General features: G+C 46.9%; 1 protein-coding gene across 1 annotated transcript in view; it reads left to right on the top strand.

Annotated features, from left to right (window-relative positions):
- The window catches only part of Fa2h (fatty acid 2-hydroxylase), a 51,241-nt gene that overhangs the window by 14,221 nt on the left and 20,034 nt on the right, over window positions 1-16,986 (top strand). The window contains exon 2 of the mRNA NM_001135583.1: window positions 16,022-16,114. Within this exon, the coding sequence (NP_001129055.1) occupies window positions 16,022-16,114 (93 nt within the window). The remainder of the gene's footprint in view (window positions 1-16,021; window positions 16,115-16,986) is intronic.

Here is a 16,986-nt window from a genome sequence, read left to right as displayed (position 1 = left end):
CAATCCCTACAGCTCCTACATTTATGTGAGTGTGTGTGTGTGTGTGTGTGTGTGTGTGTGTGTGTGTGTGTATACCATCATACTTATGATGAGTAACTTGTGAGAGTCAGTTCCCTCCTTCCACTGTGAGGATCCTGAGAATTAAACTCAAGTTTTCAGACTTGATGGCAAGTATGGCTGCCCGCCATGTCATCTCACCAACCCCCACACTATTGTTGCTGTTACATTTATTATTATTATTATTATTATTATTATTATTATTATCATTATTATTATTATTATTTCATGTGGTTTTCCTTTTGACACAATCTCTCTACATCATCTCCTCAAACCTACTTTTTATGTCACCATAATTACATATTAATATACTTTCAACCCTTAAATAATTGAAAGGAATATTCAGAAAGATGAATGTCCCTTTTACCCTCAGGCCTCTTATGTGGCCCTACGGAAACCCTTTACACATGAACCCCTGTGTGATCTTCTCTGTTTCCCACAGGGAGAATTCATGCAGGGCACATTGCCAAGATGCCTGCTGCGTTCTTTACCTCGGATACATTTTGTACCTCTTCCCACATAGTAGCATAGGAACATTTATCTTTCTTCATCTCCCATAGCTGTTCCTCTTAACATTCCACTCTAAAACATGCATGCCTGCACGGTAGTTCTCAAACACATGTAAGTAAGTTTGTAACATCAATGCAATAATGTGCATTCTGTATTTGAATAGATATTGCCAAATTCCCATCTAAAATGATTATATCATTTTTTTCTTTTCTTTAAAAATTTTTCTGGAGCTAGCTTATTGTTTCCTTTTTGAGACAGTTTCTTACTGTGTAGCCCAGGCTGGCATCAAAACCGTGGTGATTTCTGCCTCAGTGCTGGAATTGCAGACCCAGGCCACCAGTTACAAAAGTGTGTGTGTGTGTGTGTGTGTGTGTGTGTGTGTGTGTGTGTATACATACATGCATGGGTATGTGTGTGTTCAAATAAATGGCCTTGTGTGCACACTAAACAGACATTCTATCTCTGTGCTGCATCCCCAAACTTTACGTCAATGAAACTGCTGTCCAAAAATCTGCAGGAATGCCAGTTTCCTCATGTTCCTGCCAATTTTTTTTTAATTCTGAACTAATAGCTGAAGAAAAGCATTGCTTATTTTTTGGATTATAGAAAATATGAGGAGTTCAAAATATTTTCATGTTATGCACCTGTTTATAATACTCAGGAAAAAATGCCTTTTATAACCTTTCCCTATCTTTTATTAAATAGTTGCTCTTTTTCTTTTAAAAATCCCACTCGTTTCTTCAGTGTGTGAGTGTGTGTCGGTCAGAGAACAACTCCTGGGACTTAGTTCTCTCCTTCCATGTGAGCCCCAGGAATCAAACTCAGATGGTCAGGTTTGGTAGCAAGTGCTTCGCTCACTGACACATCTCCCTGTTGATCTGTTCTTCTTAGATCGATTAGCACTCCTTAGAAACAAAAGATGTCAGTGCAGTTCCAGCCATCTCTGCTACAGTTCACATTCTGCTTTTCATTTGTGTTCTGTTAATTTAGTGGGTCTCCTTTTCTATAAGAAGTTTTGAAATGTTCTTGAATGAATGAAAGTTATCAGCGGCTAGAGAGATGGCTCAGCCCAAAAAAGGCTAGGCTCATACCAAAAAGTTATCAATTTGGTCGAACTTAGAAAGGATTCTTCCTTTAAGATTTTATTCAATTGTTTAAGAGCAGCATCCTATGAATAAGCTATGCTCAGTGGTTTTTTATTTCTTAGGTATTTTACTGCCCTACATGTAATTTGCTGGTATAAAAATTATGCTTTTTAATTGATCATTGCAATACACTTATGTTTTAATGTTTTTTAATTGATCTTTTAAAACTCACATTTATCACATGTATGTGTGATAAACATAAATATATTACATGTATATTTATATATTAACATATATTTAGATAAAATATATAAATATGTTACATATACATTTAATACTACTTGGGAGCTCAATTTTGTACTAAGGAAATGAAAGGGCTGGAAGTATACGGCAATGGTAGACTACTTGCCAAGCACGTGCATTGCCTTGGGTTCAATCCTCCTCACTCCAAAGAAAAACCACCACCAACAAAACACATTAATATCAGTGTATGCTCACATATGCCCATAATCCTAGTGTTGGGAAGGCTAAGGCAGGAGATCTGCTCTCAGTACTAGCCTAGGCTAAATAGTAAGACCACATCTTTAAAAAAAAAAAACAAAAATGTATCTTTCTTTCCATTCCAAACAAGAGGCTGCTCCACTCTACAGAGCCAAGGGCAGGGCAGGAGCTGAGGGTCCTGCTAGCCTGGAGGACATAACAGTTGAATCTAACTTTCAGAGATGGGGCAACTCAGCCCTGTGGTCAGAACCGAGGCGGAAGTCAGCTCATATGAACCTATGCAGGTTGCAGACCCTACCTAGTCTTCAAGTTCATGCTGCGGGTTGGAGGGTCCAGGGTGGAGGTTGGAGAGGTCAAAAGTGAGGGCTGGCTAAGTCTTTGTGGGATGAATGGCTGTGAAATTCTGGAGAATGCAGGAAAGGGGAGAGTTAGAGAGGGAAAATGCAAAGCAACTTTGCCCTTGAATTCAGCCCCGGAGCAGGTCCCACACACTGCTTGGCTCTGTGCTGGCAGCCTGGGGCTGGAGGCACTGCCTACAGGTCAGGGGGTACATGTGGGTGCCCAGGAGCGGAGAGAGCCAAGAGGCTGTCGTATTTACTAGTAGTATGCCTTGTGTCTTTCCTGCAAAGCACTGTGTAACTCAGACTTCTTATCCCTCTGGTCAAGGGACACTCATTCTCTCTCCTTGACCTGTTGTTTTTGTCCCATGAGGAGCTTACTTATGCTCTCTGAGGGGCAGGAGAGGCAGCTCGGTGTTAAGAGTTGAGTCCCATATACACACACACACACACACCTGCTTATCTCACAATTGCCTGTAACTCTAGCTATTGGGGGATCTGACATCTCTGGCCTCTATGAGCACCTGTACTCATGTACACACACACACACACACACACACACACACACACACACACACACACGATAAAAATAAATCTTAAAAAGAATGGCCTCCTGGTGTAAAGGAAACAGTCTATATCTTGATTACAGCATTGCTTACACCCTTAAGATGTGTGCTCCAGGGACGAAGAGCCAGGGCAAAGGTCCTGGGGTATGAAGGGAAGGAAGGAATTTCATGAATGAGGACAAGGAGGGAGAGGAAGTGAGAAGTGATCACGGAAACTTTTCAAACAGTAATTGCACACATGAGACTCAGCTTGCTGTCAGCATGGTAGCCAGTAATCTTACACAGCTATTAGGTCTGGCTAGTTTATGTCAGCTTGACACAAGTGTGACTCATTTGGGCCAAGGGTATGCCAACTGAGAAAATGCCTCCATACAATTTACCTGCAGTGCATTTTCTTAACGTGTGGTTGATGTGAGAGGGCCCGACTCACTGTGGGAAGTGCTACCCCTGGACAGATGGGCCGGGGGCGTATAGGAAAGCAGGCTGAGCAAGCCATGAGGAGCAAGCCAGTGAACAGCACCCCTCCATGGCCTCTCATTCAGACCCTGCCCTGACTTCCCCAGTGGAGGACTGTGATGTGGAACTGTAGGCTCAGATAAACCCTTTTCTCCTCAAGTTGTTTCTGGCCATGGTGTTTTGTCACAGCAATAAAAGTCTTAAGACTCTGTTTAAAATAAAATGTAAGACGGTAATTCCTCTCAGTATCTGTTTTGACAGATGTCTGGTTTCGTTTGTTTTTTTTAAGTCTTCAGACAGGGAGGGTCTCATTACGTAGACCAGGCTGACCTCTTACTCACAGAGGTCCACTAGCCTCTGCCTCCCAAGTGCTGGGATTACCAGCCTGCACCAGCACACATGGCTTACTATAATACATAAGATAGCTCAGACGCATTTTCACCAGTACAGACGGTTCTGTTGGACAGTACTGGTCTAGAGCTGTAGCCTCTCTGGGATGACAGTTCCCAAATCAGGGGAGATTGTGTCCTTGGGTGCCCTGTGAACACAAATAGCTGCTCCTCGTCCCTTCTGCCTGACATGCTGCAGCATGTGCTCACCCTGGCCCTGTCAGACAGACTATCCAGCAGGACAGCCTTCTCCCAGGGTTGTTCAAGGAATCCATCCCCTCGGGTTAAAACACTGGGTGGCGGGGCTGGGGATTTAGCTCAGTGGTAGAGCGCTTACCTAGGAAGCGCAAGGCCCTGGGTTCGGTCCCCAGCTCCGAAAAAAAAGAACAAAAAAAAAAAAAAAAAAAAAAAAAACCACTGGGTGGCCACCAAGTATAAAATGGGGCATGTAGCCATATAAAGTTCTGAGTACAAGCTCCCCAGGAACCACCTCCCATCGCCAGTTAGAGGGTCCCCTCCCTATGCAGCCAAACTTCAGCAGTGTAGAGGGAGTCGGTCCAGAAGCTATCGGGTTAAATGTGAGGGAAAGAGACACAGGCTTATAGGAGGACACAGGACAGTCTGTGTTTCAGAACCAACCATGGCACCAAAGGCAGGGACGCCAAACTCTGTAAGCAAAATCATCCTCCACCATAATAAAATAAAAAAAAATAATTTAAAAAAAGGCTACAGAGTCAAGATCAGGGAGTTGTCTGAATCATTCAGGCAAAGTGTTTAGGTTTAAGGCAAGCCATTGTTGTTGGCTGTGGTTTTTTTTTTTTTTTATTGTTGTTGTTTTAAAAAAAAACAGTTCAGAGACTATTTTTTGTTCTTACAATGTGGTTTTGCATAGGCGTAAATAATGACAGGACAAATATTTTCTTAAATAGACTGAAAGAGAAATGAAGGGATATTGCTTCTGGGGTGATCATAAATGAGGTTATTTATAAATCTCTTTTATAAATTAGCCAAGATCTCCCTATGTAGCCCAGTTGCTGGAGGACTTGCTTACCACACACCCTGGGTTTGATCCCTCGAATTGCATAGATGCACAAACTGGTCATGGTGGTGTATTTCTATATTCCAGTACCAGGGAGGTAGAGGCAAGACAATCAGGAGTTCAAGACCATCCTGTGCTATGGACCAAGTTCCTGGCTAGGTTATGCTACATGAGCCCTTCTCTGTCTCAAAAATGAAATAAAATTAACTAAATAAAATAAAATGGCTGGTGAGGTGGCTCAACAGGCAAAGGCAGTCACCACCAAGCCTAACACCTGAGTTTAATCCCTGGGACCCAGATTGGGGAAGGAGAGAACCAACTCTGAGGAGTTTTCCTCTGTCCTCCACACATGTGCCACAGCGTGCATACCTGCACATGTGTGTGTGGGCACCCACAGTAATTAAAAGGTATCAATAAGTTAAAAATAATCAGATGCAGTATCCAGTTCGGAGAGGACAATCCCTGCGGCTCAGGGCATCACATAAGGAATCCGAAGTTTGTTTTGTATGTGTGTTGGGTCAATGAGGGAGGCGACATAGATTTTAGATGGCTTCCTGGTGTTTTCCTTGTGGTAACGCATCCTACAGAGATGCCTGAGAAGCCAGGAGAGAAAGGCTGAGAGGCTGTACTTTGCGACACTGTATCTGTTTTGTGAAGGAATGTTTCAAAGCATTGACACCCCCGAAGCTGCCGATGCTCTCGTGTGAACCCAAGCTCTGTTCCTTTGTACCCCACTCCTGCAACAGAGGATGGATCTTGTTCAGAAAGATCCAGAAGCCTCAGAGAGTGCCACTTGTTCACTCTCCCTAAGCCCAGGCCATACCTCCAGGAGGAGAATCACATGCACAGATCCCTCTGAGTCCCTAAATAAGACATCCCTTGGGCAAATGCAGCTGTCTGCTTGACTACTTCGTTGGAAGTGATTCCCTAATGGAAGTCAGAGGTCAGAGAGGACCCGTGCAGGTTCGAACAGTCCATGGCCAGACTTGGTAGAGAATCAAATGAATAACATGATTCAGCATAGTGGTACATCCTGTAACCTGAGCACTTAGGCTGAAGGAGGGTGATGGCTATGAGTTCAAGGCTAGCCCAAGCTACAAAGTTAGCCCTAAATCAGAACCCCTGTCCCCAAAACAGGAGCTGACAAGGTCTAATAGGGGTGTTCTGGCAATGCTTTTCATACATAATGTTTTTTATTTATCTTTTGAGAATTTCATACATGTATATAGTGTGTTTTTATCATATCTACCTCCAACGTCTTGCTCCAACACCCCTCCAGACTTCCCCTAACACATCCCCCTCCCAATCCATAAAGTCCTATTGTCCTTTGTCTTCCCCAATAAGGCGTTGAGTCCAACCTGTGTTGTCTATGTGCACATGTGGGGGTGGGGAGACATCCACTGGCAACCTATCAGTGGCCACACTCACTTGGCGAGTTTTAAATGGTGATTTAATATTATCAAGCCACCGGTCCCCTTTCTGATGTCCTGGAAGCGTCTGCTTCCAGGAATAAGGTTGCAGGTACTGGCATCAAAAGGACCCCATTTTGTGGCCAGAAGAAATGCCACACTCATGGTAAACTGACATCAAGAGCCTAGGTGCCCAGCCATCACTCTGTCCTTTCCACGAGTCTTGAGCAGTAGCTGGTGGTCAGACCACGACACAAGCTTCCTGTCAATTTCTTCCTGCTTTCCTTCTTTTCTAAATAATTTATTTGTTTTCAGAGCACCGATTGGTGTTTTGTCTACACCTATGTCAGTGTGAGGGTGTCAGATCCTCTGGAATTGGGGTTACAGACAGTTGTGAGTTGCCATGTATTTGCTGGGAATTGAACTCAGGACCTCTGGAGAGCAGCCAGTGCCCTTAACTGCTGAGCCATCTCTCCAGCCTACTCTGTTTTTCTTCTTTACATGGACACTGGGGTAGTGTCCTGGAACTTACACTGCCATGACTATACAGATGGTCATTATGGCCCCACTTTGGGGATTCGTGGCTTGTTGGTAGTCAGATGTAGCCCTTAAGGTCCACACAACATGAGCCAGAGCTGAGCCCAGCAAGCCCTGGCTTCTGATTTAGACCTAGGGAGACAGAAGCAGATTTTTAGAAGTGGAAACTACCAGGCTTTGCTGCCTTCTTTGCAGCTAAAGTTCCCAGCCCTCTAAACAGCCAACTCCCAGGAGGCTGCTCCTGGGGGCCCCTGAGGGTGCACTTGTCAACCCACAGAGCCCTCCTAGCAAAGAATGCTTTTTCTATCGCTCCAGATGGACCTGTCACCATCATCTTCCTCTTGAGGCCCTGCCTCTTGCACCTCTCCCTGGAGAGTGCGCTACCAGGTGTGTGGAACCACCACCTCCTCAGTGCCTCCAGCGGGTGGGGGCAGCTGGACACAGGGCCAGGGGCACCAGTTTCATTTCACAGAAAGGGTTTTCAAGCAGAACCCAGGCCGAGGGATAAAAGGACATCTGTCCATCCCTTGGTGCCCAGCCCCGGCTTTCTCGAACAACATTCCTTTATGCGGTTCCCCCTCCCTCTGCAGCCCCCGCCCGCCATACACTGCCTCCTTTCAGATGGCCTGTATGCTGGACTTGTTTGTTTGTGCTGCACCACGCAGGCTTTCTGTTGTTCTTCGCTGTTCTCTCCCCATGAACCCTCCGAGTACACCCTCTCTGGGGAAGACAGGGCCCGGGGACTGAAAGAGTGCTTGGGGGAGGAGACAGGGACCCTGGCTGGGGGTTTGGAGATATCCCAGTGAGCCCCTCCCAGAGCAGAATCTTGTCCGAGAAGCTCTGGAAGAGGGCATCTCTCTAGCCTTCCCAGAGACTACTCATCTGAGAGGTCTCATGGTTGTATGGGTTACCTGGTCCTCCTGGTCCTCAGCTTCCTCCGACTATCCTGCCAGTACCTCAGGGAGACATATGTTGATACTACTGATATGCTAGCTCTCCATGAAGATGTCATGGCTGTCCCTGGAGCTATGCATTAGGGGAGGAAATGGGAGGTACAAAGGACAAGGTTCAGGTTAAAGAAACCACCAGCTAATTATCACCCCCCCACACACACACCCAAGCATAGCCTGCCTCTGATGCACAATCCTTCTAAGTGGAGAAAACTGGGGAGTGACCTCTTGTGCCTTAAAGAAGGGGGTCAGGCCTCTTCTGAGCCAGAAAGGGAAACAATTGAACATCCCTTCTAAGAAGTATACATGGGTTACCACCGAGGGCCAGGAAGGAGGGCTGTGTTGACCAGGACACTCAGCTTTCTGACATCTTGGCATAGGATGAGATGAAGACCCTGGCTCCATATCAACATTGTATGTTTCTATCTCCATTGAGTCCCTCTTCCCCCAAGGCCTGGTGTGGATCCCAGGAGACACCGATTAAGACTAATGACGTCCCACTAGCTTCCATGACAAATTATTATAGACTAGGTGTATTAGACAACAGGAACATATAACCTCAGAGTTCTGGAGGCCAGAAGACGGAGGCCAAGGTGGCATAAGGTTCTAGTTTCATCCCTGCTGCTGTGATAAAACACTCTGGCCAAAAGCAACTTAGGGGAGGAAAGGGTTAATTTCATCTTACAGATTACAGTCTGCTATCGAGGGAAATCAGAGTGAGAACTCAAATAGGACCATGAAGCAGAATCCATGAAAAAATGCTGCTTGCTGGTTTGCTTGCCTATGTTTAGTTAGCTTTTTTAAAAATACGGGCCTATTACTTACCTAGGGAATGATACCGCCCACTGTGGCTGGGTCCTCCTATACTAATTAACAATTAAGACAGTCCCACATAGACATGCTCACAGGCCATTGTGATTTAGGCAATTCCTCAATCCAGGCTTTCCTCTCAGATGACTGTAGACTATAGTGAGTTAACAATTAAAGGTATCCACAACTCCTTCTGAGGTTCCTTCTGAGGGCTGTAAGAAGCCCTCAGGCAGCACCCCAGCTTCTGGTAGATCTCTATCAGAATGATTTCCCCTGGCTTCTTGATGCATCTTCCTTGTCTGTTCCTTCATCTTCACAGTACCCAACCTACACTGATGTTTCCCTGTTATATAAGAACACGTTACGTCAGAACATATACTAATCCCCTCTTCTATATTTCCAAATAAGGTCCGATTCTGAAGTGCTGGGGGGTTAGAAGGATCATGAGTGTGGAAGGGTGTGCTCTCCTGTGAAGTGACACTCTGAAGGTGACATTCTTGGTGTGTGGCCTGTGGCTCCTTGCCAGAGACAAGGGAAGGAAGGAGCACAAGTATAAATGAACACCTACCAACATGCCAAGCCCCTACCTTCCGCTTACTTTTGAAGCTGACCCTCATTATCTTGTATTGGAGGGAGGAGGAGGCTGGGGGTCTCCCTTCATGTATCTTAAAACCCTGGTTCCTCAGATGCCAGCGTATTACCCAACTCACTCAGGGCCTTGCTTGGTACAGGGTTCCCTGAATACCTATTCCCTGTAGGTGCCACCCAGCCTCCCCATCTAGATTCCTTGTTCTGGGAATCCGGGGAAGAACAAAATCCCCGTTCATGGCTATTCCTGCCCCTCCTTCTCAGCGAGTGGGGCACCCACACTTAGCAGCTCACCAGGAGTTTTCTAACAGTCACACTGAAGACTATTTATATTCATGTGTGTCAGTTTGGACTGCAGAACTTGTTTAAAATTCAAGTCCCTGGGCTGGGGCTGGAATTCAGTAGAGCATTTTCTAAGCATCTACAAGAAGTGGGGGGAAAGAGAGAAAAAATTCTAGAAATTTCATATAAAAATTTAGTTTTCTGGATTTTTTTTTTTTTTTTGGTTCTTTTTTTCGGAGCTGGGGACCGAACCCAGGGCCTTGCGCTTCCTAGGTAAGCGCTCTACCACTGAGCTAAATCCCCAGCCCCTAGTTTTCTGGATCTTTTTAGAAAGCATTAAGTTTGATGAAATAGGCCCCCATCTCCCATGGTCTGAACCTATGTCAGAGCTGCCCCTTCATCACAGGACATTCTCTAGAGTCTACCCATTCCTGTCATTCTCCCAGAGCCCAAGATCATGTGACATCGAGCATCGACTAGTATCTCCTTACTGCCTCACATGGGGTGTTGATTAGTATCTCCTTATTGCTTTGCATCGAGCCTTGATTAGTATTCCCTTACTGCCTGCCCGCCCTCCTTCTGTGCCAATGCTTGTAGCAAAAGGTTTCTCATGCTTTTATCTGAAAGTGATGCTTAATCTTCTTTATCAACTTGATGGGATTTCAAGTCACCATGGAAACACACCTCTGGGGGAGATATCCCCAGAAAGGTTTAACTAATCAGAGAAGACCTACCCTGAATGTTGGTGTCACTGAATACAAAGGAGAAGGCTGAAGAGTAGCATCCATCTCTTTCTGCTCCCTGACTATGTATCCTGGGTAACCAGCTACCTCACACCTCTGCCATCATGGCCTCCTTACCATGAAATACTGTATCCTCAAGCCAAGGGTCAAAGTAAACCTGGATTTGTGTCTGGTATCTTGGAAAGCAATGAGAAAAGTAACTTGTGCACTGAGTCGTTCTTGGTGGCTCTAGTTTGAGGGAAAATCCATGCAAGCATTTCTCAGTTTATTGAAGCAAAGACTCCTCCTGCTTGGACATTGTCTATGACCAAAAGGAGTGTGAGCCATGAGCCACACTGTGGCTACTCTACTTGACACTGTCACCTGTTCAGCTTCTGAAGATAGAAGCAAGGAGTTGGGGTGTCCTTACCAGAGAGAACTGACATCCTGCTCCACGAGGAAGATGAGCAGGGTGGTGGTACTTAAACTAAACTAGACCCCTCCTTCTAGAACTGACTGGGTAGAGCGAAGTAAAGGCTGCCTTGAATTCTTCTCCTGCCATGGGCGGTCCCCAGAAATAAATGTATTGATGGAGCTATTGGAAACCCCAGGGGCTGCCAGTGAAGGCCCGGCAAGTACTCTGTGTATTTGGGGCTAATGGGGGTGAGCTTGATGTGGGAGAGCTGGCTGAGAAGGAAGGCCAAGAGATGTAAGCAGGACTGTTGCCGCAAGACAAGAGAACGTGACACCTTGTGACCAGCCAGTGACTGGCATTGAGTCTGGAGAAGCTGGGGCAGGTGCTGCTGTCTGTATGCTTCTCTCCAACATGGCCGCAGACTGTGGCTGGAAGGATTTAAGGAGGTCAGAATGCCCACCTCACTCTCCACAGGGTACTGCCCAGCAGGTCCTCTTAGCTGGGAAAGTACAGTGCCAGCCTATGTCACCTCCTTGGTAAATTGCATTGATGATTCCTTGTATTGATTCTCTTTCTGAAGAAAAGCAGCCCATGGAAGGCACTGGAGCAGTCTTCTCCTGCCACCCTGCCCACATATAAACCCTCCTCGTATCTTTAAACCTAAACTGGCCATTCATCTGCTGATACATGACTGAACCCTCTCATTCAATAAGTATCTGAGTGCCATCCAAGGGCCCATGCCTCAGAATAGGCAAGGCCAGCAGGACTCTACCTCAAGGAGTTCATGATCTTGCTGGAGAGGCAATTGACAGGCAAAGAAAGGAAAAGAAAAGAAAAGAAAAGGAAGAGAAGAAAAAGAATGGAGGAAGGGAGAAAAAGAAAGAAGGAATGAAGAAAAAGAAAGGAGGAAGAAAGAAAAAGAAGGAAGGAAGGAAGGAGAGAGAGAGAGAGAGAGAGAGAGAGAGAGAGAGAGCGCCAGCCAGCTTGCCCTGAGCAAGACCTGTGTGTCTTCCCACAGTAAAGAATCTGGAAGGAACCCAGACACACAGGACTGTCTGGTCTCCCTCAGGTGGATCCTATGAGAACATGGTTGCTTGTCAGGAGGCATTGTAGTAAAGTTTGCGATTTCAGCAACCAGTAGGCCAAGGCAGAAAGATGGTGAATTCAAGTCCACCTGGACTTCATAGCAAGACCCTGTCTCAGTCACCTTTCCCCTAAAGAACAAAGCTGTCACTAGGCATAGGTAGAAAGGGTGCCTACAGTCCAGTCACACTGGTTAGCTCTTGTGGTAATCAGTCTTGTGAAAGCCAATACAAGTGTGATTACAGACTTACTCATCTTCCTCCCCAATACTGAAGCTGGCCGCTCTAAAGGCAGCAACCACAGCAGTTTTCTTAGCTTTGGGATTCTTTGTTGGTTTATAAAGCTCCCTTTGGCTTCCTTCCAGGATCAAGACAGTCTTTTAAATGCCTTGTGGAAGTTTCCAAAAAAAAAAATTTTTTTTTAAAGTTAGGGCTGTACCCTATTTCCCTAGGGTGACCTTTGCACACTTCTGATTCATGGATGGTGTTTGCCTGTGGAATGCAGAGCTGAGCCCAACCTGAATACAAAATAAACACCAGCCTGGAAAACAATGTCCAGACCTATGTGTGTGGTGTGTGTGACAGCCGCTGCTGGCAGGTCTCAGTCCCCAGAACCCCTCAGGAATGGGACCAGGACACCCTCACTCAGAGGGCCTTCTATCCCCCTGCAGAGAAGGCTTTCTAGACCCTCTGGGATCTCACAGAAGAATCTTGAGGAAATTAGTGATAAAATACATGTGGGGTGAACATGCCCAATCCAGAATATTCCTGCTAGAGGTGATGTGAGTGTGGGGCTGGCTCTAGCTCTCCTTGGAGTCTCTTCCCATGTCGGATGCCTATTAAGTCTTGTGACACTACCTCAGGCCTCTGAAAGAAGGGTGCTGTCCCACACAGCCACCCAGGGAGTACTTTGTTCATGTGGTCACTCCAGGAATTATTGAAAGCATACCACTCATGACACTTTCTGCCTGATAGCGTTCAGGCCTCGAGGTCTGATTAGGCTGGGGCAGCAGAAGAGAAAAAAAAAAAAAAAGACAGGAAGAGATTGGGCCTACACCTTCCCTGCATCCCTCTTCTCCTCATCCTTCATGGATGTCAGCTCTCACTCTGGGTTGGTCCATGACTCAAAAGAACTCTCTGGAAAGAACCACTGGCCACTCCATACTTGCCTGTGAGGGGCTGAGTCACACTTGCCTCCTGGTTCTTAGGAGTTGTCCCTCAACTTCTCTCAATTAAAAGAGAGTACTTTCTGGACTGAATGGAAAGTTTTGTTCCCATTTGTAGCCGTCACCTCTGTAAAACTGAACTTTCAATAACTTCTCAAGTAGAGAATTGGTCAGAAGTGAATAATTGGTCTATTTCCTCTTGTAGCTTCTATCTAGAGTCCCACATCAATAACTTTGTAATCTTCCTTCATTGATAAATATTTTAAAAATATTTTGTTTCCACTGTAAATATAAAGTGGCCAACTGCCCTTCTCTAGAGGAGGCCTTTTGTGCTGTAAACCTGTATTTCCTAAATAGTTGGTATACTTTTATGTGTGTGGGGAAAAAAATGCTGGTCTTCAATACATGTGAGAATCCCAAAGAAGTAGGCTCTAATGTCAGTGAAGACTTGCTAGCAAGAGAGAGAGCAAAAAGGCAGAGAGAGAGAGAGAGACAGAGACAGAGACAGAGATACAGACAGAGAGACAGAGAGACACAGACAGACAGACAGACAGACAGACAGACAGACAGACAGACGGAGAGCTTCCTACTCCCATGACCTTAATATAGGCGTCCATCAGAAGCTGTGGCCCAGATTATAAAGGTATATCTTCCCGCATCAAAAGATCTGGATCATGGGGTATCCCTACAGAGTTCTGACTAGAAGTGGGGTTTCCTCTTTGAGATGAGTTTTCCGCTCTCCCCTCTTCCCTTGTGTTTACACTTTTTGTCTGGTGATTTATTGTTTCCTGCCATCACCAGCAGCATCGGGGAGTGGCGCTTGGGCTCCACCTTCGCCGCTCCATCCCTGCTAACTTTCCTCTTGGGCACCAAGGCGGTGCCAAGTGCCATCACAAACCTGTCACACAGCTGCCACCACCGCACAAACTGCTGTGACCTGCCAAGGGAGCGGTGGGAGAACTGGATCTCAAATGATTTACTTAAGAAAAAAAAAAATCCCTCACAGTCGTGCCTGTTCATTTGGGTTAATTCTAGATGTAGTCTAGTTGACAACCAAGAACAGCCATCACAGGAGAAGGCAGAAGAAAATAGCCATCTAGGAAAGAGGGGGCTGATAGTACAGTGGCTAAAGCCCTCAGGAATATGTAGGAGACTAAAACAGAACTGTAAGGCCATGTGCAGGGGCTCACACCTGCAATCCCAGTGGTAATATAGGAGGAGCACCAATAGTTTTAGGATAGCCTGGGCTACCAAGTAAGTTCCAGGCAAGCCTGGGCTACAATGAGACCCCGAAGGGAAAGAAACAGCAAACCAACCAACCAACCTGAAAGGAACAAGAAAGATCCATGAATTGCTGACACAGCAGAAGAAAGAAGCTTACCAGGAATCCTTAGGGAGTGTCCATGTATAGTGTGCTGTAAAATCTCCCTTCCTGGTCCTCAAGAGAGTGTAAGATGCTTTGTTTAAAAAAACAAACAAACAAACAAACACAAAGGACTGGAGAGGTGGCTCAATGGTTAAGAGTGTAAACAACTCTCGAAGAGGCCAGGGGTTTGGTTCCCAGAACTGACATCTGACAGCTCACAACTGCCTGTGACTCCAGCTCCAGAGAATCTGAGGCCCTCTTCCAGCCCTGGGCACACGCACGCACACGCACGCACACACACACACACACACACACACACATAGTTAAAAATAAGACAGCCTTACTGAGGTGGTGGTGGAGCATGCCTTTAATCCTAGCACTTGGGAGGCAGTGACAGGTAGATCTGGGAGTTCCGGGCCTACCTACCTAGTCTACATAGTGAGTTCCAGAACAGCCAGGGCTACATAGAGAAACCTTATCTCAAAAAAGAAAACACTCCCCAAATAATGATGATGATGATGGTGATGGTGGTGGTGGTGGTGATGATGATGACGATGACAATGACAATGATGATGACCATACCTTTTAAATGCAGGACTGGAGGCTGTGTGTAGTGGTACATATCTATAATCCCAGCACAGGTGAGGCTGAGATAGGAAGATGGTAGTTTTGAGACCAGCCTGGCTGAGAACCCAAAGATGTGAAACTGCAGAAACGTCGTGTTGTATCTGGGTTTTCCCCTAGAAAATGCTAACACGATCATCATCATCACCATCAAGCTCCCTTAGGCTTGATGAAAATTGTAAGGGTAGTAGCAAGTCCCAATGCTACTGGGCCTGGTTGGTGCACAACCGTGACCCCAGTTCTGGGGAGGCTGACACAGAGGATGAGTCTGAGGTCAGTCTGGGCCGCATAGAGAGTTTAAGGGCCATCTGGGCTACATACTCTGCCTCAGGGACAGTAAAGAGACACCCCTGCTGCCTGCTTGGAGCTCCTATGCCTCTTGCTAATATCTGGCTTCCCAGGGCCGCTAGGCTTGTGGTTGTTTGGGGGCACAGGGGCTCATGGAAGTCCTCCTGGCAAGGTCCGTCCCTGCCCTTCCTACAGGGATGCCTGAGTTTTACTTCTGGTACAAGTCTGCTTTCCCCGGCTCCACCCCACGTGATGTCGAAGCTAGCTGAAGCCGTGCGATTTTCCCAGCACATTCCATTTCGTTCTGGCTTTACCACTTTGCTAGTTTAACTTAACCTTGAGCCCAGTTGGGCACACCTCAGCTAGTTCTGTCCCACATGTGACCCCTGACTAACTGGGATTGCTGGAGGACCTGGCTCCCAGCTGCCTTACTTTCCTGAGCTCACAGGGACCAGCCCGTGACCCACACGATCTACTGAGTAACCAAGCAGGAAGGAAGGGAAGGAGGGTGCCCTCGGAGCCTCTCTGCAGCTTGGTTTGCCTAACACCTGCCAGGCCTGCCAGCGACCCCTCGCCTCCCTCACGTCCTTGTAGCTTGCTGGCTCTCCCGGATCTTTCTGCATCTTTCATTTTTGTTTTGTAAGGGAGAAACACAAAGAATAATGACACCCACACCAGTGTCTCTGATTGCAAAAGCACTTGATGTCCTTGATTTCCACCCACCCCAGTCCCACCCGTGGGTTTTTTTTTTTTCCCCGTTCCCTGCTCCTTCGCCTGAGGCACCTGGGGACTCCATTCTCTCCCTTCATCCTGTGAGTGATTCTGTGTCTTCTCTTTCCAGGATCCCACAGAGAACGGTGCTGGAGCCCCTGCAGAGACTCAGAAGACAGATGCTGCTATTGAGCCACAGTTCAAAGTGGTAGACTGGGACAAGGTAGCTGGCACAGGGCATTGGGGATGACTGGGGTTACAGGGGATGGGGATGGAAGCCACGATGTGTGCCCAGGGAAGATGGAGAAGAGACGCTGGTGCTCACAATGCCCAGGTGTGACCTGGGGTGACAAACCTAGCTGCCTCTGTTGGGGCTGGGGCCGGGGAGAGGGGTTGCTGGTGGGAAGCTGGGGGAAACACTATGAGATGGCAAGAAACTCCCCCTAAGTAACCTGGACTAAGACAGGTCTCCTGTCAGGAGGCCTGAAGCTAGAAAGGGGGCAATAACAGGGTTGATATGCCCACCCTGGCCAGTGTACATGGCAAATCTGCTCCTGGCACCTATGCTCACTCAGGAGAGTCCCTTGTGGGTAAAAAGTCCCGGTATCTGCAAATATTATGTGGCAGAAAGGGCCAAGGAAAGCTGAAGGCATATACAGAGTCTTACACTTCGTTTAGAGTAGAGACCACACGGATGCTAGCTGCTGTGAGGCGAGCTCTGGAAGCATGAGCAGAGGCTCCCTATAGAGAAAAGCAGCATCGCCCAGAGGGTCTTGGATGAGGATCAAGCTGGGATGTTAGAAATAACGTCCCTCCATCTGGGATCACGGCACTGCCCCCAGTTGTTATCTCTTGGAATAGACATGAGTGTGCCTGTCTCCAAGGGCCTGGCCTGTGTGCTCTCTGCCTGCAGTGGGCATCAAGGCACAGAAGCACACGGAACAGCCACCCCTCTCTCCTCAACCCAGTCATGACAGCATGAGGAGGTGCCGGAAGCATTCCAGGTTACACAGGCGATCAGAGAAGGGATGTGGATCTCAAAGGAGCTTCTGACAGCCGGGCCCCTTTGACTAGAAGTCTCCAGTCTGTGGCTCC

This window comes from Rattus norvegicus, chromosome 19, assembly GCF_036323735.1.
Source record: "Rattus norvegicus strain BN/NHsdMcwi chromosome 19, GRCr8, whole genome shotgun sequence".
In the NCBI taxonomy this organism is placed as follows: domain Eukaryota; kingdom Metazoa; phylum Chordata; class Mammalia; order Rodentia; family Muridae; genus Rattus; species Rattus norvegicus.
Note: the sequence above shows the minus strand (reverse complement) of the source record. Positions and strands in the feature narration are given on the sequence as shown.